General features: G+C 51.9%; 10 protein-coding genes across 10 annotated transcripts; 4 read left to right on the forward strand and 6 right to left on the reverse strand.

Moving 5' to 3' along the window:
- Positions 1 to 783: 783 nt before the first annotated feature.
- BO87DRAFT_40962 (uncharacterized protein) lies at positions 784 to 2,260 on the reverse strand. The gene is made up of 2 exons (XM_025626261.1): positions 892 to 2,260; positions 784 to 823 (listed from the first exon to the last, which is right to left on the reverse strand). The coding sequence occupies exon 1, from the start codon at positions 1,914 to 1,916 to the stop codon at positions 930 to 932; it is 987 nt and encodes a 328-aa protein (XP_025480201.1). The 5' UTR covers positions 1,917 to 2,260; the 3' UTR covers positions 784 to 823; positions 892 to 929.
- Positions 2,261 to 3,139: 879 nt separating this feature from the next.
- Positions 3,140 to 5,978, reverse strand: BO87DRAFT_406332 (FAD-dependent oxidoreductase; the record flags this gene model as incomplete). Its single annotated transcript, XM_025625993.1, has 4 exons — positions 3,140 to 4,524; positions 4,570 to 5,111; positions 5,176 to 5,415; positions 5,963 to 5,978. The coding sequence occupies 4 exons, from the start codon at positions 5,976 to 5,978 to the stop codon at positions 3,562 to 3,564; spliced, it is 1,761 nt and encodes a 586-aa protein (XP_025480202.1). The 3' UTR covers positions 3,140 to 3,561.
- A 1,206-nt stretch (positions 5,979 to 7,184) lies between these two features.
- On the forward strand, positions 7,185 to 9,506 carry BO87DRAFT_41016 (GMC family oxidoreductase). The gene is made up of 3 exons (XM_025626300.1): positions 7,185 to 7,481; positions 7,538 to 8,251; positions 8,307 to 9,506. Exons 1-3 carry the CDS (start codon positions 7,439 to 7,441, stop codon positions 9,266 to 9,268), a joined length of 1,719 nt encoding a protein of 572 aa, XP_025480203.1. The 5' UTR covers positions 7,185 to 7,438; the 3' UTR covers positions 9,269 to 9,506.
- A 238-nt stretch (positions 9,507 to 9,744) lies between these two features.
- BO87DRAFT_425411 (uncharacterized protein) lies at positions 9,745 to 11,827 on the forward strand (the record flags this gene model as incomplete). The annotated part of the gene is made up of 2 exons (XM_025627298.1): positions 9,745 to 10,257; positions 11,678 to 11,827. The coding sequence occupies 2 exons, from the start codon at positions 9,745 to 9,747 to the stop codon at positions 11,825 to 11,827; spliced, it is 663 nt and encodes a 220-aa protein (XP_025480204.1).
- BO87DRAFT_41025 (glycoside hydrolase family 88/105 protein) lies at positions 11,786 to 13,192 on the reverse strand. The gene has a single exon (XM_025626314.1). It carries the CDS (start codon positions 13,004 to 13,006, stop codon positions 11,909 to 11,911), a length of 1,098 nt encoding a protein of 365 aa, XP_025480205.1. The 5' UTR covers positions 13,007 to 13,192; the 3' UTR covers positions 11,786 to 11,908.
- Positions 13,193 to 13,325: 133 nt separating this feature from the next.
- Positions 13,326 to 15,392, forward strand: BO87DRAFT_41034 (putative 2-ketogluconate transporter). Its single transcript, XM_025626319.1, has 5 exons — positions 13,326 to 13,885; positions 13,931 to 14,208; positions 14,258 to 14,776; positions 14,832 to 15,043; positions 15,092 to 15,392. The coding sequence occupies exons 1-5, from the start codon at positions 13,523 to 13,525 to the stop codon at positions 15,334 to 15,336; spliced, it is 1,617 nt and encodes a 538-aa protein (XP_025480206.1). The 5' UTR covers positions 13,326 to 13,522; the 3' UTR covers positions 15,337 to 15,392.
- On the reverse strand, positions 15,299 to 16,212 carry BO87DRAFT_406335 (carboxymuconolactone decarboxylase family protein; the record flags this gene model as incomplete). The annotated part of the gene is made up of 2 exons (XM_025625994.1): positions 15,299 to 16,099; positions 16,166 to 16,212. 2 exons carry the CDS (start codon positions 16,210 to 16,212, stop codon positions 15,448 to 15,450), a joined length of 699 nt encoding a protein of 232 aa, XP_025480207.1. The 3' UTR covers positions 15,299 to 15,447.
- A 1,002-nt stretch (positions 16,213 to 17,214) lies between these two features.
- On the forward strand, positions 17,215 to 18,668 carry BO87DRAFT_435143 (cytochrome and DOMON domain-containing protein; the record flags this gene model as incomplete). Its single annotated transcript, XM_025627743.1, has 2 exons — positions 17,215 to 17,254; positions 17,323 to 18,668. 2 exons carry the CDS (start codon positions 17,215 to 17,217, stop codon positions 18,666 to 18,668), a joined length of 1,386 nt encoding a protein of 461 aa, XP_025480208.1.
- Positions 18,669 to 18,954: 286 nt separating this feature from the next.
- On the reverse strand, positions 18,955 to 20,011 carry BO87DRAFT_415516 (MDR family NADP-dependent oxidoreductase; the record flags this gene model as incomplete). Its single annotated transcript, XM_025626692.1, has 1 exon — positions 18,955 to 20,011. The coding sequence occupies exon 1, from the start codon at positions 19,984 to 19,986 to the stop codon at positions 18,955 to 18,957; it is 1,032 nt and encodes a 343-aa protein (XP_025480209.1). The 5' UTR covers positions 19,987 to 20,011.
- Positions 20,012 to 20,864: 853 nt separating this feature from the next.
- BO87DRAFT_406337 (putative MFS alpha-glucoside transporter) lies at positions 20,865 to 22,540 on the reverse strand (the record flags this gene model as incomplete). Its single annotated transcript, XM_025625995.1, has 4 exons — positions 22,356 to 22,540; positions 22,282 to 22,302; positions 21,629 to 22,234; positions 20,865 to 21,599 (listed from the first exon to the last, which is right to left on the reverse strand). Exons 1-4 carry the CDS (start codon positions 22,527 to 22,529, stop codon positions 20,865 to 20,867), a joined length of 1,536 nt encoding a protein of 511 aa, XP_025480210.1. The 5' UTR covers positions 22,530 to 22,540.
- Positions 22,541 to 23,598: the final 1,058 nt, after the last annotated feature.

The raw sequence follows: 23,598 nt of genomic DNA on the forward strand, positions 1-23,598 counted from the left end.
TGGAGACTGCCTACCTATCAGTCCGATTTAATGATCGGCCCTGTCGGTTTGGGCTATCTATCTATTTTTCGGTGTGTGAGCCTTCCATGACTCGCAGATTGACCGTCAGGCCGCATAAGAAACTCCCAAGAAGCAGGATACGGCCTGCTGTCTAGTGAACATTCGAGTCATCTATTACGCAGGAGACGACCCTGGCCAGCCACTGGACTCCGCTTCTCATGACGGCTACCGGGACTAGACTATATGATACCTCATTAAGGGCTCCTCTCTCGACTCCATCTGGCCTGGACTGGTCCACGCCCATAGCCACTAGCTTGCCGATGGGTACCGCACCTATCTCATGCACGGGTCCGAGCTATCTAAGTCGAATCGCCCGGTTGCTGGCCAGTGCTGCAGGTGATGATAGTTCCGGATTTCCGGGACGTCGGTCTAGTTCCGACCCACCATACGATTTCTGTCTCGGCCGATCCCGTCCACGGGGCTCGATGGCGACATGCAACGATCTACTACTTACTATCTTTGGAAATTTTGACCCGCCCACTCACCCCCCCCCCCCTACTACGTCCGAATAAGGTTTACGTACAGAAGAGTGATCATCTATCGTAGCATGGTACACATTATATACAGATGTAGTATATACAGAAATAATGGTCATGACGTATACATGGCTCAGAGTGACAAGACTCCGGTCCGGGCAGCCGTGTAGGCAACTCAGCCATCACTGCAGCCACATTTCCCGAATTCCGGGCATTTTGCTGTACAATGCGCGGGAAACCTGCTTGGTGGCGAGCCCTTTACCAGGGCAGAAGTCTTTCTCGGAAGACTAGAACCCGTTATCAGTATCGGTGTAGCCCTGGTGTGAGATATATCACAGCTTGAGATCGTATATACATGCAGCAGAATTTTGCAGCTCAGAGAGGATTCGAATGTCAGGAAGGCCGCTCTATTTCCGACGAGGTGACATGCTGACTTCGGCGATCGGATAGGACCAAGCTGTCCATGGAGATGGCTGTCCACGGGTACCGCGACTGCCGTCGATTGTAGGCGGGGGCAGCACGTGTCACATCTCCCGTGATCTGGTTGGGATCAACAAATGTCGGGTAGGTCTCCTGATCCGAGGAGCTCGACTCCGCCGGGCGGGTATTGACCAGCGAAACCAGTTTCCTCAGGACGCCAAATTCCAGCTTCAGCTTCACACTGTAGACTGCAGCCTTCAAGGTGGTCTGGAGTGTGTATAGTCCCACATACTCTAGAACCAGGAGCGCGACATCCAAGAGAATGATCACCAGGTTGATGGCTATCAGCTCATACATGGTCTTATGCCGTTCAGCGTCCTTTTCGGGCCGCAAACGTAGCAGCCTCAGAGTCTCGGCGATGTAGATGATCGAGATGAGAATCTCCTGTGCACAAAACCAAGCAAGCTGCAGGCGCTCCATCACATTGAAACCTCGAATAACGGGCGTGGTGCCGACATAAATCGTACAATAGGTGAGCACAGTCGTAGGAATCAATAGGACGATCGTATCGAAGATGATAAGGTACAGCACCCGCCGCAGCAGCGTTTGGCTCTGTACGACCAAATGGAGTCGAGAGTAGAGTACAATGGATTGGCCTGGGACCATAAAGTAAAAGCCTAATGTAGAGAAGGTGACTGCAAACCACAGAGGCCCGATGGCGAAGAACTCCAGCAGAAAGCCGATTGCTTGGGGGATGACGCCAAGCACGGCGGAGAGCAGCATGGCCCAGAAATAGAGACCGCTGTAGCGAGTGAAGGTGAGAAATATGAGAATGACGAGTTCAACAGCATTATACAAAGCAATTGCACAGAAGACTGCCATCAAAATTTTGATAGTCATGCTACCACCCTGGTAACCTCCAATGAGGCCCTCGGGCGGTTTGGAGAGAGAATCCCACATGTTGGGGATCGGTGACCTCGACCACAGGGTCAGGCTGATATAGTAGATGTACACCACCCTCCCAGGGATGGAGGTCAAAGGACGAAAGCAGTAGGCCGGTTATAGATTCCGATTGCGACGAGTTTAGAAGGTAGCGCCATGTCAAATCGATGTCAAAGTCCAGCAAATCGGTCTATGCGTCCCGACTAGCAAGAGATGCGACGGACCAGAAGCACTTGTGAAACCAACCCACGTCTTTCTTTGCATCCTTATCTTCCCAGTCGAATACCTGCCCAGCCGATCGCAAGGGGTCTCTGGAGCCTCCTAGGTCCAGATTAGCCTTCGTCAAGTGAGGCGCAGCGTCCGGTTTACCGGATAGCCATGAAACGCACGCAAGCGCCCAGTTTCAATACTGAGTTGAAGGCAGGACGCTAGTGGGAGGAAAAGACTCTGGTGGCGATTTAAGGTGGTTGTTCGTACCGTTCGTCGCAAGATGAAGGGGGAAGGAGGTCTTCAAGGGCGACAGGGGAAAGGATCGGAAGGTTTTGGAGCGGCGCCACTGGAGGTCTATTTTAATTGTATCGCTGAAGGAGAGCCAGAACGAACAGTAAAAGAAGAATAAAAAAGAAAGGAAGCCGATAACACCCGGAGGTGAGGGGTGGTTGTTAATTTCGAAAGATTGAGAGATTAAGGAAGAAGAGGGTAGAAGATGGAAAGGAGCGGGGAGGCGAAAGAAGAGCGCCAGAGCGAGCGGAGAGAAGAGGAGAGAAGCGAAGGAAGAGAAGGGACTAGATTATTGGATCATGGAGGAGATGGGGAGGGGGGGTTGGAAGAGACAGAAATCTGGGAGGGACTTGGGAAGAGTCCGGGGTTGAACCCGCCTGTCTGCCTGAATTTCGGGGAACCTGGCATTACAGCGGCGGCGCCTCTGGCAACTCTGCAGGCTTGGGCCTCTCGTCCGGCTGACCCTAACTCCGCGGGGGCCGGGCGGTGTTAAGGGTCTCCCAGCAGGTACCAGACCTGAGCCTGGGCGCATACTTCAGCGTACCGAATACCCGCTGCTCTGGTTCCCCGGCTGGTTCGTCGGGTCTCCCAATAGCCGAGCCCAGCCAAGACTGTGGCTGGTGGTCCGGTATTTGGGGGGGGGGGGAAAAGGAGTCACATGGTTTGTCTGCTCTCCCTCGTCTAACTTCCCTGGAACTGCCAATTGCAACTCCCCTTCCCCCCTCTCCTTCCCTCGTCTCCTACACTTTCTCTATTTGTGCTTCGCCATCTCGTCCGAAAGATACCCAAAATAGACATGGAGTCCCTGAGGCACAACCTTTCGTGGCTCTAGTGCTTTACCCCAGATTCCTGGTTCAGTAACACGAACCAAAATAGCAAACTCCCCTTGAAACCTTAAAATTTTGATGGATCTAGCATCTTCTCGTATACACCTCCCTCCATCTACACGAAATAAGCAAGGATCTGCATAATTCGTTCCTCAGCCGGGAACGAAAGCTGGTCAGTGCCATAACAAAGTATTCATGCCATGTGCTAAAGTTCCGCATTCCATCGATCCCATTGTTGTGAACCCGAAGCCACTGGTTCTCTTAGTTATATACTTGGCTTCGGATGAGAGCGCCAGCCTACGATGGCATGAGGTCCTCCCGCATACTTCGATTGCCTAGACCGGTGCCATAGTCCCCTTCTTGCACATACTCTCAACATCCCAGCCCTCGCTGCCTACCCCGTTACGCACCATGAACAGGCCGTCCGGATCCCATTGGCTCTTAATTTGACGCAATCGGCCATAATGGCGACCCCAGAAAGCATTCCGAAAGTCCTTCTGTTCGGGATCTGCCTCGTTGAAGTAGACACAGCCTCCCTCGGGATCGATGGAGGCGAGGATAGGTGTATTGATCTGGGACAGCGTTCGATGTGCGGCTGATTGTGCTTCGGTCGTCGGCGGGAATGATTGCATCAGAACTACAAGGAGGGAAGATGACCGCCACATCGGATTGACAGATGTGTCCTCGTCCTTGGCGTTGAGGTTAATCTGCCCTCCCAGCACATTGACCGTGATTAGTGCCCCAGGATCCAACACCAGCTTCGAAAAGGACGCTGTTAGTCTTGAAGTGCCGGCGATGCTATTCATGAATGACTCGGTTATCACCACGCTGCTTTGCAGGTATCCGATCCCGCCAATGTCTGCCTGCTTGGGGATAGTGAGAAAGTCGCTGGTTCTGGAGTATTCAGCCAACTCATATTGATACTCGATACCAAGCCAGTCAAGAAACCTCAGAAAGGGCCGAACCTGTTCTTCCAGCAACTCGGAATTGTTCTCGCCCCAGACGAACATTGTCCAGTTCACGTACCATTGGTAACTCGGCAGACGACCTACTATGTACTGTCCCGAATTTCCGTTGACCGACAGGGACCGCGTTAGTCGCACAATCTGCGTTATTGTTTGCCAGAAGATATCATTTGCTTGTGGATAGGTGAAATGGATGGTCGGGATAACTGATGGGATATCGCGGAATGTTCGCATCCTGACTTTGGTGACAATGCCATAAGTGCCTCCTCCGCCTCCCCGGAGGGCCCAAAACAGATCCTCGTGTTGGTTCTCGTCTGCAATGACTATGTCGCCCTGATTCGATTAGCGCCGTGAGAATCGATAGAAAGTTGCACGTACCTGTGCCGTCACGACTTCCAGTTCCAGAACATGGTCTACCGCCAGTCCGTACAATGGACTAAGGACTGTTGACACTCCACCTCCCTGGAGATATCCTCCAGCAACGCCGACCGTGGAGCATTCTCCCGCTACTACGAAAAGCCCTCGAGCAGCAGCAGCGGCATAAAGCTCACCTACCATAACCCCTGCCCCGATAGTGACGGCAGGCACTCCAATGGCGTTGACGTTATCTAATCCCAAACCCCCTTGGGAAGGGACGAGGTCGTCGTGGAAGGTTATATCTTTCATGCGATTCGTGAGGATTTGGAGGGAATTGGGAGCACCTGATCGACCAGTTGAGTCATGACCCGTATTCTTGATAACCAACCGAATATTTCTTTGCTTGGCAAACCTGACCACAGTGCGGATCTCATCGACCGAGTGGACGACTGCAGAGTATAACGGTATGCGCCCTTGCCCGCACACCCAGCTCAAGTTTTCCTCAATGGTACAACTTTCGTTTTTCCCGGGCCAATTCTCCCAGTTGAAACTTTGCAAAGCTCCTGTAGTGTTTGCATGCATGTCAGCGACAACAGACCGAGGCATTTCTCATGACTGGCATCCTACCTGGTTGCTCTGCGCGCCAGTTAGAATCATACTGCAAGTGAACAAGCTGATTGCAGGAGGCTTGGTTGAAGAAGGGCGCATGGCATACGTGGCCAATGGGGTAGACGCGAACCAAATGGCCACTGATGGATTCATTCAGGTGTTTCCAATCATCCGGGGAAGGCCAGCATGCGTCACTAGGTTGACAACGACATTCCCAAGTGGCTCTCACAAGAGACGATACCCGGAGCATCAGCAATGCTAGATTTATCAACATTGTTGATCGCTGGTTGATGCACCTAGCTCGCTGACAGTGACAAGGATTGGAAGCTGCCTCCGAAGCATCGAGCATATCGGGGAACGGACCTTCTGGGTCGGAAGGCCCTTCCTGTGTTACTACTATTTACTGTAGATGTCCATGGCAGGCTCTCGTCTTGTTTGCTCGACCACAATTTTTACCACTATATGTATACCCCAGCTACTTATGTGCGGACCTTACAATCTTAGGCTGTAACACCAAGCTATGTGCGGTGTACTATGCGTCGCTAACGTGTACGACTTGGGGACCAGATGCACTCAGGGCGAGCCTCAAGGCACCCTTATTAGAACTTTCTCTTACTAAGAACAGCCGACCACTAATTTTAGGAAGAGGAAGTAGTACAAATATACCACGTAGGTAAGCGGCAGTCCAGTGGAAGAGGTTCTATATTTGGTGCCTGTTAGTAGGTGCCCCTTATGATGCTTGCCTGCAATTGCCGGTCTATATATAGATTTAAGGGTAAACGGATACACAAGGGCATAACAAGACTATCAATCACGATCATGCCTGCTTTAACCTTTTCAATGCTCTTTACAATTTGTCATTGGTGATCGTGTAGTAGTTTCAAGCAACGTAGCAGGATGCCTCCACCCGAATATAGTTGTGGCCTCAGGCATGTGAGTTGGAGAGCACTTTTTCTCAGCCCTCCTCCAAACTCCCATATTTACAACTCCACTCTCGTTCACAGCCCAACTTGCAACCATCCGCCATCACTGATTTTCTCCGGACTCCGAAGTACTACCGTTAGTGCTACTGTATCCGAGCTACTGTACGCCTTTCTTGATCACCGACAAACGCTCCCCACTTGGGTTGCGTCCCGATCGGCGCTGTCGCGCAACCTACGGAGTACAGACTACAGAGACTGGTGAAGTGGCCGCGCTAGTCGCGCTGGACGAGCTCTTCGCTGACCCCCTCTTCTCCACAAGAATTTCGGAATTTCCATCCCCGAACAGAACTTTCACATCGATCCAGAGTCTAAGAGGCCCCCATATGTTGTCCTCATCGCCGTGCCGATCGACTCTGCTGCTCGGGCGCTAAGTTCGGACCTGGAATACCAGACGGATGAGGCCTGGGGAGGAAATAATGCGGGCGTCCATTTGTCTGTTCAGTCGTGAAGGAGGAACAAAGAAAAAAATTGAGAAGAAGAACGAGGCGGTAAAGCGGGAGGTGATAAGCTTCTGCAGCAAACTGCATTGCATTATGCAAGTTTTCTCGACCTCGCGTTTCTGCAGCTCTTCATGAACTCCGCCGAGCAGTATCTGATCTCGTACCCCCCGGTCGCATACCCGACAATTCTGGTCTAGCCGGCTTACAGAGGCCTGCGCTGGAATGCTATGTCTTCTCCCCTCTTCGCTCGTGTTCACTTCCACCAATGGCAAACAGCTGGACGACAAGTGGTGGGCGAAGGAGCATTCAGCAGGGCGGCTAGGAAGATGATCCCTGTCAAGCTTCTGCATGCTGTTAGCTCCTTAAGACAATGCGTTAATTCCACTGCGGAAATGCCCCCGAGGAGGGAAGGTCTCGGGGAAATAGAGCAGTCGGTTTTGCGCCGCGAAACTCAAAGATCATCACTCTGAACGGCTTTGAGTGGACCTCAACAGTTTGCCTAGAGACGTCCAACTCACTTAGTCTTGACTTTGTGGGCCTGGAATAGCCCATGATGTGTCCGCACGGCTGACTTGACCCAAGACACGGCAGCTCACAACATAACGGTGTAAGCCGTCTCTGGTTCCGTCCTTTAGGTTGGCCGGGAATGGATAGGGTGCGAACGTTGCGGGGTTGTCATTCGTATCTTACTGTCGATCCCAGGACTAGACACAATGGAAGTCCCACCCGCCAAGCTTCTGTCAGTTGCCTTTATTTGGGGCATCTGCTCTTCTGACTTGTGAACCTTTTGTCTTGTGAGACACACTGTTCTTATCGCTGTGTTACGGCTGCCGACAAGGTAGTACTCTTGACTTTACAATGGCCTCGGCTGACCAGACGTGGGAATTCATCGTTGTGGGTGGTCAGTATGGAAGCTCTCTTCATTGATCAGGACCTTTTCACCTAACGATATTATAGGTGGCCCGGCGGGTTGTGCCCTTGCCTCAAGACTCGCTCGGTCAGCGCGACGCCCTCAGGTCCTCCTGCTTGAAGCCGGCCCTCGTAAGGATGATCCATCGCTGCGTGTGGACGGCCAGCGATGGCAAACCTTTATGAATGGGGACCTGAATTGGGGCTACAAGACCACCCCGCAAGAGCACTGTAATGGTCGACAGATCGACTATTCTCGGGGCAAGGTGCTGGGTGGCAGCAGCGCCATCAACTTCGGGGTCTACACCGTGGGTGCGCGAGACGACTATAACCAATGGGCTGGGCTTGTTGGTGATGACTTGTTTCGCTGGGAGCGCATGCAAGCTCGATTCAAGCAGTTGGAGACGTTCAACGGTGCCATTGTGGACCCAAAGAACAGCAAATATGCGACCCCAAATACCTCGGACCACGGCTCCCAGGGGGGTCTGAAGGTCGGCTATGCGGCTGAATGGGAGCAGGATCTTCCTCTTATGATGGATGTGTTCGAGCAGGCTGGCTTGACTCACAACCCTGACCACAACTCGGGAGACCCAATTGGAATGGCTTTGGTCATCAATTCATCTCACCAGGGCCGAAGAGTGACGGCAACTGATCTATTGGATGGGGCACCATCTAATCTCACTATCATAACGGAGACGCCAGCGCTCAAGCTCATACTCCAAGGCTCCAAGGTTGTTGGTGTGGAAACCAAGGGGGCAAAATGTATGCGTTAGAACTATCCCTCATTGAATCATCCAACTAATCAGGCTCGCTGCAGACCTCGCATCTAAGGAAGTGATTCTAACAACCGGATCACTGGACACGCCCAAGATCTTGATGCATTCGGGACTTGGACCAGCGGACCAACTACGACAATTTGGGATCCCCGTCGTCAAAGACATACCTGCGGTAGGTCAGGGTCTTCGTGACCACTTCTTCGCACCGTTGTGCTTCCAAAGGAACCCGACAACAAACGATCGCGACGCCTTCTTCGGCAACCCGGCCGCCATGGAGTCTGCTCTAGAACAATGGAGCAAAGATGGCACTGGGCCATGGGCACGTCACTCGTGTCAGATTGGCGCCGGCTGGCTCAAATCGGATCGTTTGGTCGCATCCGAGGAATTCAAAGCACTGCCTCCTACTGTGCGGGATTTCCTACAACGCGACACGGTGCCACATTATGAATTTATGACACATTTCCCACTGCATCTTATCGCTCCCGAGCCCTTTAAAGACTACAGCTACGTCTGCATGCTCGTGTTTCTGATGAACGAGCAATCCAGCGGCGAAGTACGCCTGCAGTCAGCCAAACCTGAAGACCCGCTGTTGTTTGACCCGAAGTTCCTGTCACATCCGTTTGACAGGCGCGCATGTATTGAGATCTACCGCCATGCGCTAGAGGTAACGAAGCATGAGTCTTTCCAGAAGGACACAGTGTCCGCCTTGATTGCTCCTCCGTCCGAGTCGGATGAGGATATCCTAGAGTTCTGGAAGAACACACTCGGGTCCAGTTGGCACATGACTGGAACGACCAAGATGGGCAAATCCGGGGATGTCGATGCGGTCGTGGACAGCCGGTTCCGGGTATTTGGTGTCGAGAATCTGCGAATTGCTGACATGGGTGTGGTGCCTGTTTTGACCAACAACCACACGCAGGCAACCGCGTATGTGACTGGTTTGACGTGCGGAGATGCGCTGGCAGAGGAATATGGACTTGATATTTCGGAGGCCCGATTGTAGGTGGTTTACAAGACATGAACAAGAACTCGTCTGGAGTGTGACTATGGACAATCACTGGCTTCACATTGGATATTTTATAAGGGCCTATGTCAATCACAACTTCCCTCTCTATATACGGAGCCGGGGCTCGGTGTATACGAATGATGATGTTCTGAAGGCGGGACTGGTAAATCTCTACGTGATTCTCATTATTTCATCATCCTCCCGTCTTCATGGGGCCAGTCGTGTACCTCATCAACACGAATGAACGATTATACCCTACGTAATTAGGAACGTACCTTTCCTTTGGAAGTCCAGATATCTCGGTCTCTACCTGTCCACCACACCACACTCCAGCGCAACAACTTGGACGACTACAAAAGAAAGTCTCCACAGCTAGTTTCTCGTTTACGCAATATCTACTCTCAGATAGATATTTCTTTACTTACTATATAAACAAACCCCACCTGAAAAGCCACACCACCAAAACCATAATAATGGAATCACCACACAAGATAGTTCTCATCCCCGAGGTACTGGAACAAGTCCTCGTGGAGCTTGACGCAACCACCCTCCTTCTCTCCCAACGCGTCTGCCACCTCTGGAACTCACTGATCGAGACATCCCCGACCCTCCAAAGAGCCTTATTCTTCCGCCCTGAGAAGCAGTCACCAACCGAAGACCAGAATCCCAAGCGCACCACAAACCCCTTCATGGACAAGCTCCTGAAGCACTTCGTCAGCAACCCTAGATCAGTCAACAGCACACAAGATAGCAGCAACTGGCTTCGTCTATTCATGTCCCTACAAACAACGAATCATCAAAGGCTAGGACGCAAGCAGCACCCCTACTCCCGCCCCGAAGCCAGCTGGCGAGAAATGCTCCTCGACCAACCACCAACCCCGAGTATACCGGTCAGGGATGACCTCACTCCCCTGAAGATATTAGGGGTACTCTGCGACGAGAGAAAGTCCGTCCTCAGACTAAAGCATCTAGAGACGCTTGTTCAGGTGTGTTTTTTGCTCCCTGTGGGGAACATTCTCATCTTCTATCCTATGCAATGTCGTCCTTTGTACCGCGCGCCGGTCTCAGGTCTACGAAGATCTTTGGAAAATCGTCACACTTATATCATGCCTAGATCCTTTAGGCCGACGCGATTGTCTGCGGCGGGGGGAAATGCCGCCATGCAAGGTGGCAGAACTGCAGGTCTCCCATGGTTGACTGGGGTTATGAGGTGGCTTAAGGAGTCGGGGTGGGGGTGTATGCGGGAGATTCGGAGCTTGGAGTATGCTCTTCATTTTATGGACTTACGTTTCTTGTGAGGTCGGACGGTATGAGGTATTAGGTGGGAGAGTAGTGGTGATATGCAGACACTTGCTTCTGCATTATACTATGAAAAGTGTGCGCATGACAACACTTGTTGGTGATTGAGGATATGGGTACTCTGATGAAGAGTGTAGACTTATGTCGAGGGATAGCTGGTATAGTAGCTAGGATTTCTCTTGTCGAATGATATTGAAGTTTGCTCATCTATGCGCTCTCCTCCTGTGCAATGTTAGGCATACTCATATCGTAGTATATACATACTGCATTCAACAACATGAGGTCAGAGCGTTACACAATGCTATAGGGTGTGTCAAGACTCGAGATGAGCAGGAAGATGCTAGGGTAGTATTCAATGAACAAGAAGCCCAAGAAGATGCTCACCAACCACAGACACAGACTATCTCCAGATACTGTTCCCCGTGACCGCCCCGTTGACCGCCAAAGGCGGCAGAACCTAGTGAACCTCGATCAAAAGACCTCGGATCTAAGCGGATTTAAGGCTTTCCAGAATCCAAATGGTCACCCTGGATTCTGTATGTTTTTTGACCGCCTTTTAAATTCTGCCGTTTGGCACTACCAAGTACACATTCAGCATGAACTGTGCAATATCTTAGACACCATCATGCTATCTGACAATAGGCCCACCATATTCCTGTAAGCCAGATTCAATATTCAAGCACTTTGTGAGAGTGCAAGCAATCTTCGACAGAATATTCCATACATTTGCGACCCCGACCAACATCCCGCGAGCGGCAGCTTCAATTGGGCTGCGTTCATTACTTTCGAGGATGGAGTTCAGTGGGTGCTGCGATCGCCACATACAAAGGGCACTGAGATGTCAAGGAGATTATTTCGAAACTGCTCTTTGACTCTACTGATGGCCACCGTCTCTTTGCTGCCATCTGGTGACATATCTATGGCCAAGAAAAGAACGCTAGGTCTTATTATACCGAGAAGCGATCGTCCTCAAGCTTTATCGAGGCGTGCAATGACATCCGACTGGGAGACCAGCCAATTCAGAAGATCCAAAAGGCTGAGCGGGAGTATTTTCGGGGTAATACATCCCAGGAGGCCATTGCAAGGAAGCTAACACCAGTTTCGCAGTGGGGTTGCCAGCACACGCCACCCCACCAGCAGCGTCTCCGGAAAGCGGGGGAGCTTTTTGTCACCGACTCCAAGCTGTGGAAGTGGATCATGCTGTTCAAATTTGAGTGGAATCGAATGTACGTACACGAACTAATCTTGGAGCGTTGAACCGGTACAACATTACTTCACGGCTTAATCAAAGGGTGGTTTGGTTGCTCTATATGCTATTCAAAAAGGAAAAATACAGTTCTATAGGTGTCCCCGGAGATACTCGCCCAGCGCCATGATGGCCATGGCCTGTCCATATGGCATGGCTGTCAAGGGAATCTTCTTATAGAATTCCAAAGAATCTCCCATGCCGGTGCCAAAGCTCGTCTGCTGCAGTTCTCCAGTCTCATCAACGGCGCCCAACACTGCCTGAACGGCCTTCTCTGCAACTACCCGATACTTCTTTGGCAGATACCTCTTCCTGACAGCCTTGAGGATACCATATGCAAAGCCTGCCGTGGCGGAGGCCTCGACATACGAATCGGGATGGTCAAGCAGAGTGTGCCAAAAGCCCGATTCCTCCTGCAGGCCCATTAATGCCTCGCATTGGGCCTCTAACGTATCCAACAAGAACAGGCGAATGGGATCTGTCTCCTTCAGTTCCAACAACTCAACAAACTCTGGGATAACCATTGTCACCCAACTATTACCGCGCGCCCATCTCGCCCGAGCAAAGTTATGTCCTCCCTCCTCGAACGTCCAGCCATGAAACCACAGCCCGGTGCTCGTATCCACCAAGTATTTTACGTGCACCAACGTCTGACGCTTGGCCTCCTCAACATACTCTGGTCGATTCAGCAACTTTCCAATTTTCGCTAACGGCATCACGGTCATCATCAATGTATCATCCCACAACTGCTGGTGATTTTCCGTAAGGTATGTGGCGTGCTGCATTCCGCCCTGCTTGGTGCGTGGGAGCTCATGCATGGCCCACTCGGCCCATGAATCCAGCCAGGGCAGATAGACAGGATTTTGCGTCTTCTCGTATACGTATGCTAGAGTGAGGAAGACGGCCATTGTGTTGATGTTCTTGGTGGTGCCGCCTTCTGCGAAACGGGCGGCGAACCAATCCTCGATAATCTGGAGGAGGTGTGGGGAGCCGGTCATCTCGTAGTATTTCCAAATACCATAGAGGCCGATACCATGTGTCCACTCCCAACCATGCCAGGACTTGGTATCGATGATGCGGCCATCGGCGAGGGGGAGGAGGAATTGACCAGTTTTGTCTTGGATGTTGACGAGGTTGGTGATGAGGAGGTCAATTTTGGACCTGACAGCGGGAGGAGATGTAGAAGCCATGGTGAGAGATGAGGAATCGAGGAGATTTGCTGAGGTGGCGGTTGATTGTGCTGCAGTATGGTGACACCGGTGTCTATAAGTGGGATGAAGCACCCCTCGTGTCGAGCTCCAGCAGCAATGCGGGGAATGCCCTCGGGCTAACTTCTGCCGAGCAGCCACGTCTTAATCCTGCCAAGCTCGCTCGGCAAATAGAGGGATTGGTCGTTTAATATGCTAAACTAAGGATAGGCTCTGAATTGCTTCTAAGCGAAGGGTTCGGGCCAATTGTCCCCGCGCGGGGGCGGCAGGGTCCGCCCCCGGATTGTACGCGTGGAGAATCCCAGCCCGCAGGCATCCCTGGCATCAGACTATCAGACCTGCCCATCATGCCTCTCATTGGAGTGAAAATGCAGCCACGGAGCAGCCACTCGTGCCCTAGTCAGACTCTATCTTCCGCATGACCGATATAAGGGTGTCCGGTCCCCCAACTGGGTTGACCCTGTTGATCCTCTCCAACCCTAGAGGTCTGACAGCAATATGTCTATGGAGAATATTAGCTCGATGCCCGCGGGCGGGCCTGACTCCAAAGGAGCTTCCACAGCTGTGGAGGATCACAAGCCGACTCAAGATGTCTCCCATGTCGAGCGGGTGCTCTCGCCCACCGACAAACTCAAGGACCCGATCGATGCTGCTCGCGTCGATAATGAGGTGCTGGAGTATGCCACCCGCGGCCAGATCGAGGTCGATGAAGCTGAAAGTCGGCGTCTTCGCCGCATGATTGATCGTCGTGTGCTGGTCATCATGATCGTGACATATTTTCTGCAGGCGCTGGATAAGGGTACCATGTCGTTTGCTTCCATTATGGGCATTCGCGACGATGCTCATCTTGTGGGACAGGAGGTGAGTAAGCCTATATCTCGCTACGTTCAAATACTAACAAATTAGTACTCCTGGCTCACAACCTGCATTTACATCGCTGTCCTGATCGTCGAATACCCTACCAACTGGATCATCCAACGCGTCCGCATCGCCAAATACCTCGGCTTCAATATCGTCTGCTGGGGCACGATTCTAGCCCTGCACTCGGCATGCCACAACTTTGCCGGTCTAGTGACTGTGCGTACTCTGCTTGGTATCTTCGAAGCTGCCTGCCAGCCTTCCTTTGTTGTTCTTTCCGGAATGTGGTATAAGCGTGAAGAACAAGCCTCTACCGTCACCTTTTGGTAATCCTAGCCCTACACCTTTCATCTACACACACTAACATAGCAACAGGTACATGATGAACGGCGGCCAACAAATTGTTGGTGGTCTCCTAGCCTACTGCTTCAGTCTAATCGGCTCCGGCCGTGCGCTCAAATCCTGGCAAGCGCTCTTTCTCACCTACGGCTGCATTTCCGTGCTCTGGGGCCTCTTTGTGGTCTGGTGGATGCCTGACTCCCCAATGCGCGCCAAGTGCTTCAGCGAAGAGGACAAGCACAAGATGGTTGAGCGTGTCCGCGCCAACCAGACCGGACTGCAGAATAAGAAGTTCCGCGCGTACCAGATGTGGGAAGCGTTCCGGGATCCGCAGATGTACTGCTACTGCGCCATTCAGGTCTTTACCACGCTGCCCACGAGTGGACTTGGAGCGTTTGCGAACATCATCATTAGTGGGTTCAACTTTACGGAGTTGCAGACGCAGTTGTTGGCGATGGTTCTGGGCTTTTACATTATTATTGTGTTGTTGACGAGTGCGTGGTTGGTCAAGAAATACCAGCAGAACTTGCTGGTGATGTTGGGATTTATTATTCCGTGAGCTCCTCTGTCATATGATATTTTCATGGTTTGTGATACTAACAAAAGATAGGTCTTTCGTCGGAACCATTGTCCTCATGACGGTGCAGAACCACTCCCTTAGCACCAAAGTTGGTCTGCTCATCAGCTACTACATCACGCTGTCGTTCTGGTCTGCGCAGAACTTGGGATTGTCCATGGTGACGAGGAACATTGCCGGCGCTACCAAGAAGTCGACTGTTGTGGCAGCGACTTTTGTGTCTTGGGCTGTAGGGAACGCCATCGGTATGAACCTTCTCTCCCTATAGATCCAGAGATATACTAATGAAGTAGGCCCCCAAGTATTCCTCGACCGCGACGCCCCGCGGTACTTCACTGCCTTCGGCGTGCACCTCGGCTGCTACTCCGCCATGACACTGGCGGTGATCTTCCTGCGCTTCTACCTGATCCGGGAGAACAAGAAGAAGGACAAGGCAATGGCAGAGATGGGCATATCCCTAGAGGGCGAGGACCATCTAGCGAGAGCGTTCGAGGACAGGACAGACCGCGAGAATATCCACTTCAGATATATATACTAGGCCTAGCTAGCTACCCTCCACCTCCCATACAATTCAAGCATCTGATACCCTTGTCACCCCACCAACCCACTATATACATCCATTATATCATACTAGATACTAGACGATGAATCACTTCCTCTCAAGATCCGCCACCAAATCATCCACACTCCTCATCTCCTTCGCATTATTCTCCCCCACATCCAGCGCAACCAACACCCTACTAACACAATTATACCCCGCCACGCCCGTCGTCAACTCAACAATCTCCCGATCCGACAACCCCACCTCCTTCAACCCCTCAAACGTACTATCCTGCACTTTCACCGTCCGCGTCATCTCATCCACATACCGCACCACAGCCTTCTGCACGTCCGTCAATTGACTTCCCTTTAACTCGTCCTCCGCCTTCGCATCCTCCTCGGCCAGAGAGGGAAGTGTCCGCACCGCACCCAACTCCACCCCCTTAATCCTGCCCTTCAGCGCCAACGGCGCATGCGCATTCCACTCGTAAATGGCATTCGTGAGTACCGCGACGCGACACACCGCCAGCTCGAGTAATCCGCCGTCGATGATGGTCTGGGTGCGAATTGCGCCGAGGAAGCTGTTCCAGCCGTCGGCGACGGGAGGGGAATGAAGCAGGGAGAGGTCGAGGGGGATGAGGGGGCGGGGATGCCGGCGGGCGGCGATGCGGGAGTAGATTTCGGTGGTGGGGAGGTCGGTGGGGTCCGGGGGGGGGGAAGGGGCGTAGGGGAGGCGCATTTTTCGTGATTGTAGTGATTTACTGGTGATGTTGTTAGATGTATGATTAGTATTATTTAAGGAGAGAAGAGGAGGGGGATTGGCTTACAATTTGAAAAGGTAGGGTTTGGGTCGGGGTTTGGGGATGATAAACATAAGTTGGTTAATGTGGATGGAGGGGTGGTGGGGTGGGGATGGGAGTACTCTAGTATTAGTATTGTCTGTGTTGGAGTGAGTTTGGAATGGATGGAATGGACCGTTTATCCGCCCGACCCGAGATTGGTTGCCGAGTGGGTGCGGGTGCGGGTGGTCGGCTGTGTAGATGCCGATAGTACTAAGTAATTTGGTGTTGGTGGGCATGGGGTGAGTTCTGGGGTGGGAGGAGCACTAACTACTCCTGGGTAGGTAATTGTCAACTAATTGCCAACTACTTACTGCTCACTGGTGCAGGGGGAGTCTGGGGTGCGGGGATCGTGCGTCGGCGCATTCTTGGGTCTGCAGGGGTATAGAGCAGTCATACTGGATTCGGAGAATAGTAGCTGAGATGCTGAGATCGGGGGAGGAGGGCTAATACAGTGCTATCGGTTGTTTAGTGTCTTTACTATTAAGTTGACAGATTGACACTTAGTAGTTGCTAGCTAATATCCTATTTATATATTGTTGAGATAGACTCACCAAACCATCTCACTCTGTCATGGATATATCACCGAAGTTTCTCACATACCATACCTGCAAGGGACCCCCTCGCTGATCCCTCACGTCCCTCTTTGACTCTCTCCAGCTCCATGTCACATAGTGGCTTAGAATCTCCCGAGTCCCGACTGCTCCAACAGCACTGATCCAGCCCAATGCCATCGGCTGATCCACGTCTATTGAACCTTGTTTTCCATAATGACAGCTACCATTTTCGAGCCGTCAGCTTGGCGGAGAATCAAGCCCTGCAAGGGCGATGCAAGGGGGAGATGCAGAACCAAGTATCTATCAACGTTCCAACGTCGTTGCAATGGAACATGTCTGTCTCAACATGCATGACCCTAGCAGGTAGCTTCACATCGAGACATAGCTGACCGCTTGGAGAGTATATATCCTCTTCACCAGACTCTAGTCCGAATAGTAGGTCTGATACTTTTTCCCACCACTATCCCAAGTAGCATCACCATGAAGTGGCTCAACCTCCTCCCCATAGCCTTAGGGCTAGGTACTACCTCCCCTCCCTCCCATTTACCACCTACCACCTCTACCCATACTAACCAAGCCGAATACCAGCCCACGCAAGCATCATCTCCTTCTCCCCCCCAACCAACCCAGACATCATCTACAGCCTCACCATCCCCAACACCACCACCCTCTCCACCCCAGGCCCAATCTACATCCAAATCACCGCCCCAACCTCCATCCAATGGGTCGGCCTAGGCCAAGGCGCCCAAATGACCGGCGCAAACATGTTCCTCCTATACACCTCCTCGTCCACCAAAATCACCCTCTCCCCGCGCTCCGGCCTCGGCCACTTCGAACCCCAATACACAAGCAACACTCAAATCACCATGCTCCCAGGCACCGGCATCTCCACCATCAACTCCACCACGGCCGCCCTCACCAACAGCAGCTCCGACAACACCAGAACAACCATGACAGCCAACTTCCGCTGCGACAACTGTCTCACCTGGCAAGACGGCACCGGCACCATGAACCCCAAGGACTCCAACTTCCCCTTCATCTGGGCCTATCGCGCCGGCGTACCCATCAACTCCGCCTCCATGGACGCCGACATTTCCATCCACGACGACATGGGCGGTATTCAAGTCGATCTCACTCGGGCCGGTATGCCCCCTCAACCCAACGACACAACATCCCCGGATAGTAGTAGTAGCAGCAGCAACACCACAAACCCCTTCGCCAACTACAACCCCCTCACGGACTCCATCCCCGCCCAATCCCCCACCAACCCATCCACAACCTCCTCCCCGCTCCCAAATCTCACCAAAATGACCCATATCCTCATCTCCCACGCAACCCTAATGGCCCTCTCCTTCGTGCTCTTCTATCCGCTCTCGGCCCTGCTCATGCCCCTGCCCATCTCCCTCCCCATTTCGAAATTCAGACTGCATATGCCCCTCCAGTTCTTCACTATGCTCATGACCCTCGCTGGCTTCGGATGCGGCATCTACCTTGCCTATGAGACGGGGCAGTTGCGCACGGCGCACCCGATCCTAGGGATTATTGTCGTCGGGGTGTTGGTGCTGTTTCAGCCCGCGATGGGCTGGTTGCAGCATTTTGGGTATGTGAGGACGGGGGGTAGAACGGTGTGGGGGGTTTGTCATCGGTGGCTTGGGAGGGGGGTTATTGTGGTGGGTGTGGTTAATGGCGGTATTGGGATTCATGTTGCTAGGGGTATGGGGATGGCGCCGGTGGGGGCCGTTGTTGGGTATGCGGTTGTTGCCGGGGTGGTTGGGGGAATTTATTTGGGGGGGTTGTTGGTTGCGTGGATGGTGGAGAGGAAGAGGGGGATGGACGGGGAGGGGGAGAGGGTGGGAAATGTGGAGGGGAGGGAAGGTGGTGAGGGTGATGGTGATGGAGAGAAGGGGGGGAGTGTGGAGGAGAGGGTTGGGTAGGATGATTGATGTAGGGTGAAAAAATGATGATGATCATGTGTGTTAGTATAGACTAAGATGAGAATAGTCTGGCAAGGATCAAGGGTCGGAGTAGTGAGTGACTAGTGGATCCCACGTGGTGTCAGCACTTTATTTATACCAGATTACAATTACTACAAATAGGTGTCATAGTTTGTTAGAACATTAATCATCACATTTACTACAATTAGTTCTCATGGTTTGTTAAATCAATAATCATTAAATCTATACCATATCTATATCATAGCTGCATAGCTGCAAGCTGTATCTAGAACTTAAGAACAGCCTTACCCAAGTTCTTTCCATGGAAAATACCCAACAAACCCTCGGGCGCATTCTCAATACCCTGAGTCTCATGAATCAAAGACTTGAAAGTACCCTCCTTAATCCACTTCTGCACCTTCTCCTGGTGCTCCTTAGTATACTTATCACCCATACCCTTGTCACCGACAATGAAACCACGCATATCCAGACGCTTGGTCAACACATTGGTGATGTTCTTGATCGGGTAACCACCGCCATTGTACTGCGAGATCATACCGCACACGACGATACGACCGAAATCGTTCATCGCGTTCAGCGCAGCCTCAAGGTGCTCACCACCAACATTCTCGTAGTAGATATCCAGACCCTCGGGGGCCAGACGGGCCAGCGCATCAGCCGGCTTCTCAGTCTTGTAGTTGAAACCACCGTCGAAGCCAAGCTCCTTGGTGATGAAGTCGAGCTTCTCGTCCGATCCGACGGATCCAATGACCTTCAGACCCTCGTGCTTGGCGAGCTGGCCGACCAGCTGGCCGACAGCGCCACTGGCGGCGGAGACGAAGATGGTCTCGCCCTTCTTGGGCTTGCCGATCTCGTAGAGGGAAGAGTAGGCAGTCAGACCGGGCATGCCGAGGGCGCCGATGAAGACGCGGAGGTCCTCGATGCCGAGGGGGTTCTCGAGGGCGCGGACGCGGACGAGCTGGTCAGCGGCGACGGAGATGTACTGCTGGATAGGGAGGAAGCCAATGATCAGGTCGCCCTCCTTGTAGGCGGGGGTGTTGGAGCGGAGGACCTTGCCGATGATGCTGCTGTCGATGGGAGCGTTGAGGGTGAAGGCGGGGGAGTAGGACTTGATGTGGGCGGGGCGCATGCGGCCGCGCATGTAGGGATCGAAGCTGGCATAGAGGGATTGCACGAAGATGCCGCCCTCCGGGGCAGGGGCGGAGGCGTCGTACGAGGCCTGCTCGAGGACGACGTCCTGGCCGGGGACGAAGTAGCCGGTGGGGATTTGCTTGAAGACGAGGGTTTGGTTGGACATGGTGATTATGGTATGTAGATTTCACTTGGAGTGTTTGAGAGATATGCTATGAATGGAATAAGGGTCTGACGTAGGGTTTATATTTCCTGCGGATCATGGCGGGTGGAATGTCGATTACAAAGCACCATGATGATTCTACTGTATTGCCCCCTAAGCAAGAAGAAGCTTCTCGAGACGAGGAATGTTTTTTTAAGTTACCTAGGCTCTTGCCAGAAACAGGCTGGTGTGGGTGGGTTTTCGACCGGGACAACGGGCAGATTGGTGCAGAAGCTCCGTTGAACCACGGCTCTGGTGGACCGTGCCGGTGATGAGGCAATCGGGGGATATGCTTGTTCGGGGCATCAACCGGACAGGATGTGAACGACGAGTCCTGCTCGGCAAGTTAGGATTCTTTTTTTTTTTTTTTTTTCCAAAGAGTGAGTGGGAGATTGTTTCAAACAAACACTATAGAAATACAGTTCTTACTGTGTAAAGGCACCCCTCCGATAGGCTGCACTCAACGGAAACACATCTCCGTGAAGGGTTAGTTATGTCATACTGGCGGAGCGAACTTAGAATCAGGAATGGAAGCCAGAAAGTTTCCACTCGGCGGGGTTTACGGTGTCGAGTTATGCTACGGGCCTCGGGATAAGGGGACAAGTGGGGGATTCAATGCGGACGGTGAAACTGATTAGTATTCGGCGACCGATGCTTATCAAGCAGAAATGGAAGATGTTGAGACTGAAGAAAATGATCAAGATACCTCGGTAGTGGAGGATGTTGAGATTGATTTAATTGATTTGATGTTATCTCCATTATCCCCGGTATTAGTCAGCATACGCTGTCAAGTTTTTGTCGGATTAGATTCGGTCTTCGGCATCGACAGAATTGACTTCTATTTACTGCATCTCAACCACACAATTTTTGAACTTTCGACTGGGAACGCCCTTCTCAAATAGCACATCCAATTCCTCAAACGTCTTTCCTTGCGTCTCTGGCATCCACCAGAAGCAATAACCTGCACACAGTGCGCCCAACCCCGCAAATAAAAATCCCATCTTGCCTCGCCAGTTCCCCTCGTCTTCGTTCATCGCATACGGTATCACTACTGCGAACACTACCGACCACACAAAGCAGCTGACTGTGGCCAGCGCGATGGTCAGTCCCCGCAGTCTCGCCGATGAGACTTCCGCCAGCAGCACATAGCAGAATGGCCCGAGACTGAGATCATACACGAACGTGCAGGCCAGCATGAGCCCACACTGTCCCCATACCGTGGCATTGTCTCGTGGGACGACGTCGAGCACACCGATCAGGCACTGTACCACCGCCAAAGCGGAGCACCCGAAGATGTACATCGTTCGGCGGCCCACATACGGCAGTAATAGCCACGATAGACATGTTCCGACAAGTCCCAGCGCCGTCAGTCCGATGTTCATCGAAAATGCATTTGACGAGTCCAAGCCCGCCAGCTCCATAAAATGCACGGCGTAGTTGATGAAGAAGACATTTCCCGTGAAGGCTTGCATGTTGTAAGCCATCACGCAGATCAGCAGGCGGCGGAGGTTTGGCCCACGCAGACATTCCCGGTATGTCGGTCGGTCAGCCTGGAAACTGGCTTCTAGACGCAGTGTCTCTTCGATATGGATAGTTGCCGCGACACATCTACACCTGGAGTTGCTAGACGCCGCAGTGATGCTAGTGCCGCTTCGTTTCGCCCATGCCGACACAGCCAGTATGGTGGATCAGGGCAGAAGAAAATCAGCGCCAGCATGATGCATGGTAGCGCCCACTGCGTCGCGATGGGGATTTTGTACGACATGGTGGTGTTCAGCGATTCAGTGCCTTTTAGGATGCCCGATGCGATGAGCGACCCGATCGAAAAGGCAAGGTTGGTCATTGTAGCCGCGAACCCGCGGAGTGCCAGCGGGGTAACCTCTCCCACGTATGCGGAGGCACAAATGGGGTAAAATGCGATGATGCACCCATTTATGAGCTCCCCCGCAAACAACTGGGCTGGCGTATGACTGAAAAACTGCACGAAGATGAATGCGATGGACAGACACGAGCACACAGCTATCATCACTCGTGGACCGAAGCGATCGTAAGCAAAGCCCGAGCAGAGGGCGCCCACGATGGCTCCTAGTAAGTTGGCGTATTGGAAGGCGGAGATCCACTGAGCAGCTAAGACGTATTCACCATGGTAGTTGTAGCCGTATGTCTTTTTGAAGACATCGAGACCGACTAGACCTTTGACAATACCGCCATCCTATACCAGTTAGGGCTACATCTCACTTCACATGGAGGATAACTTACAATGCCTTTCAAAATGGTCGCCTATGACAAGTTAACAGCTGCTCTTCAACCGAACAAATATAGTAATTTCCTACCAGGTTTATGAACGACGCCCAAGCCACGGCCGGCCAGTGCCGTCGCATGGCTTCCCGGAACCCCAGCGCATGTTCCTTTCGAGTGAACTCCTGTGCAAACTCGGCTTCATCGCTCACACCATCCGGAAGAACCTGAACGACTGTCTGTCGCTTTTCATCTTGAATATTACCCATGGCGGGGTGACGGATTCTATTCTTCTCACATACTGGATGTTCATCTGCTTTTTATGTGTGACGCGCTGCTGTCTTGGCCTTCTTGGCTCGGGTGATTGCGCCAATCGCTTCGGGCAGCATGATGTCGGTACCATTTATTTTCTTGTATGGCTCATCGATGCCATGTGCAGCTAAGCATATCTATATCTCATCTATCTATGATTTGCTCAATCTGTATCCACATGTCAAATGCCGTGCTAAATGCACTGTACTTGATTGGTAGGAGGGAAGGGAAACCCTCCTGTGCTGTCATTCGAGGACCTTGGGGTTTCTGCCGAGACATTTAGTGGTAGTTGGATGCTGGGCAATTGAGCATGTTCTTACATATGCTATCAAATATACTTAGTCAGGTATATACAAGCTAAATGATAATGACATATATCCTCTAGGTCTGCTGGACTTTATAATAGAGATTCTTCTAAATCTTTTATCTTGGTCATTTGCTACACTAAAACTCATGAAATTGTCCCAGTTCTTCTGAGGATTATATGTTCCATGCCTAGTACTAATGTATTAAAATGAAAATCAGACACCTGACTCCACACTATTAGCCCTGCCATCGAATGTATATATTGTTAGTATCAAGGGTTTTGAGACATTATATTTTGGAAGAGACGTGATCTAAGTTTCTCTTGACAAATCTTACATTACACTGTCTCAGTGTACTCCAGGAGCATTAATATGATACCGAGAGAGATCCTTCCTAATCACTAGTAGATTGGTCCTCATATCGAGATGATTCAAGTTGGTGTTCGAACCAATTGACCACTGTGGAACACGCCGACCTGCACAGTATCCGAGCAAAGTCCCATGACCAAACCCAGCTGCGAGCTATCAGTCAAGCTAAGGTTTCAATAACCGCTTCCAACCTGATCATAAGTAGATCACCGGTGTATCGTGTCGCACTGACCATCTTGTTGAAGGCTCCGATGCCGGGATGCCATCGGCTGGCGTGTTTCTCCGTTGCTCCGTGGCATTAGTCAGCACATGGAAGTGCCCTTGAAGACAGTTTCACCAGGTAAAGAGAAAC

Source organism: Aspergillus neoniger, assembly GCF_003184625.1.
Source record: "Aspergillus neoniger CBS 115656 unplaced genomic scaffold BO87scaffold_14, whole genome shotgun sequence".
NCBI classification, from domain to species: Eukaryota; Fungi; Ascomycota; class Eurotiomycetes; order Eurotiales; family Aspergillaceae; genus Aspergillus; species Aspergillus neoniger.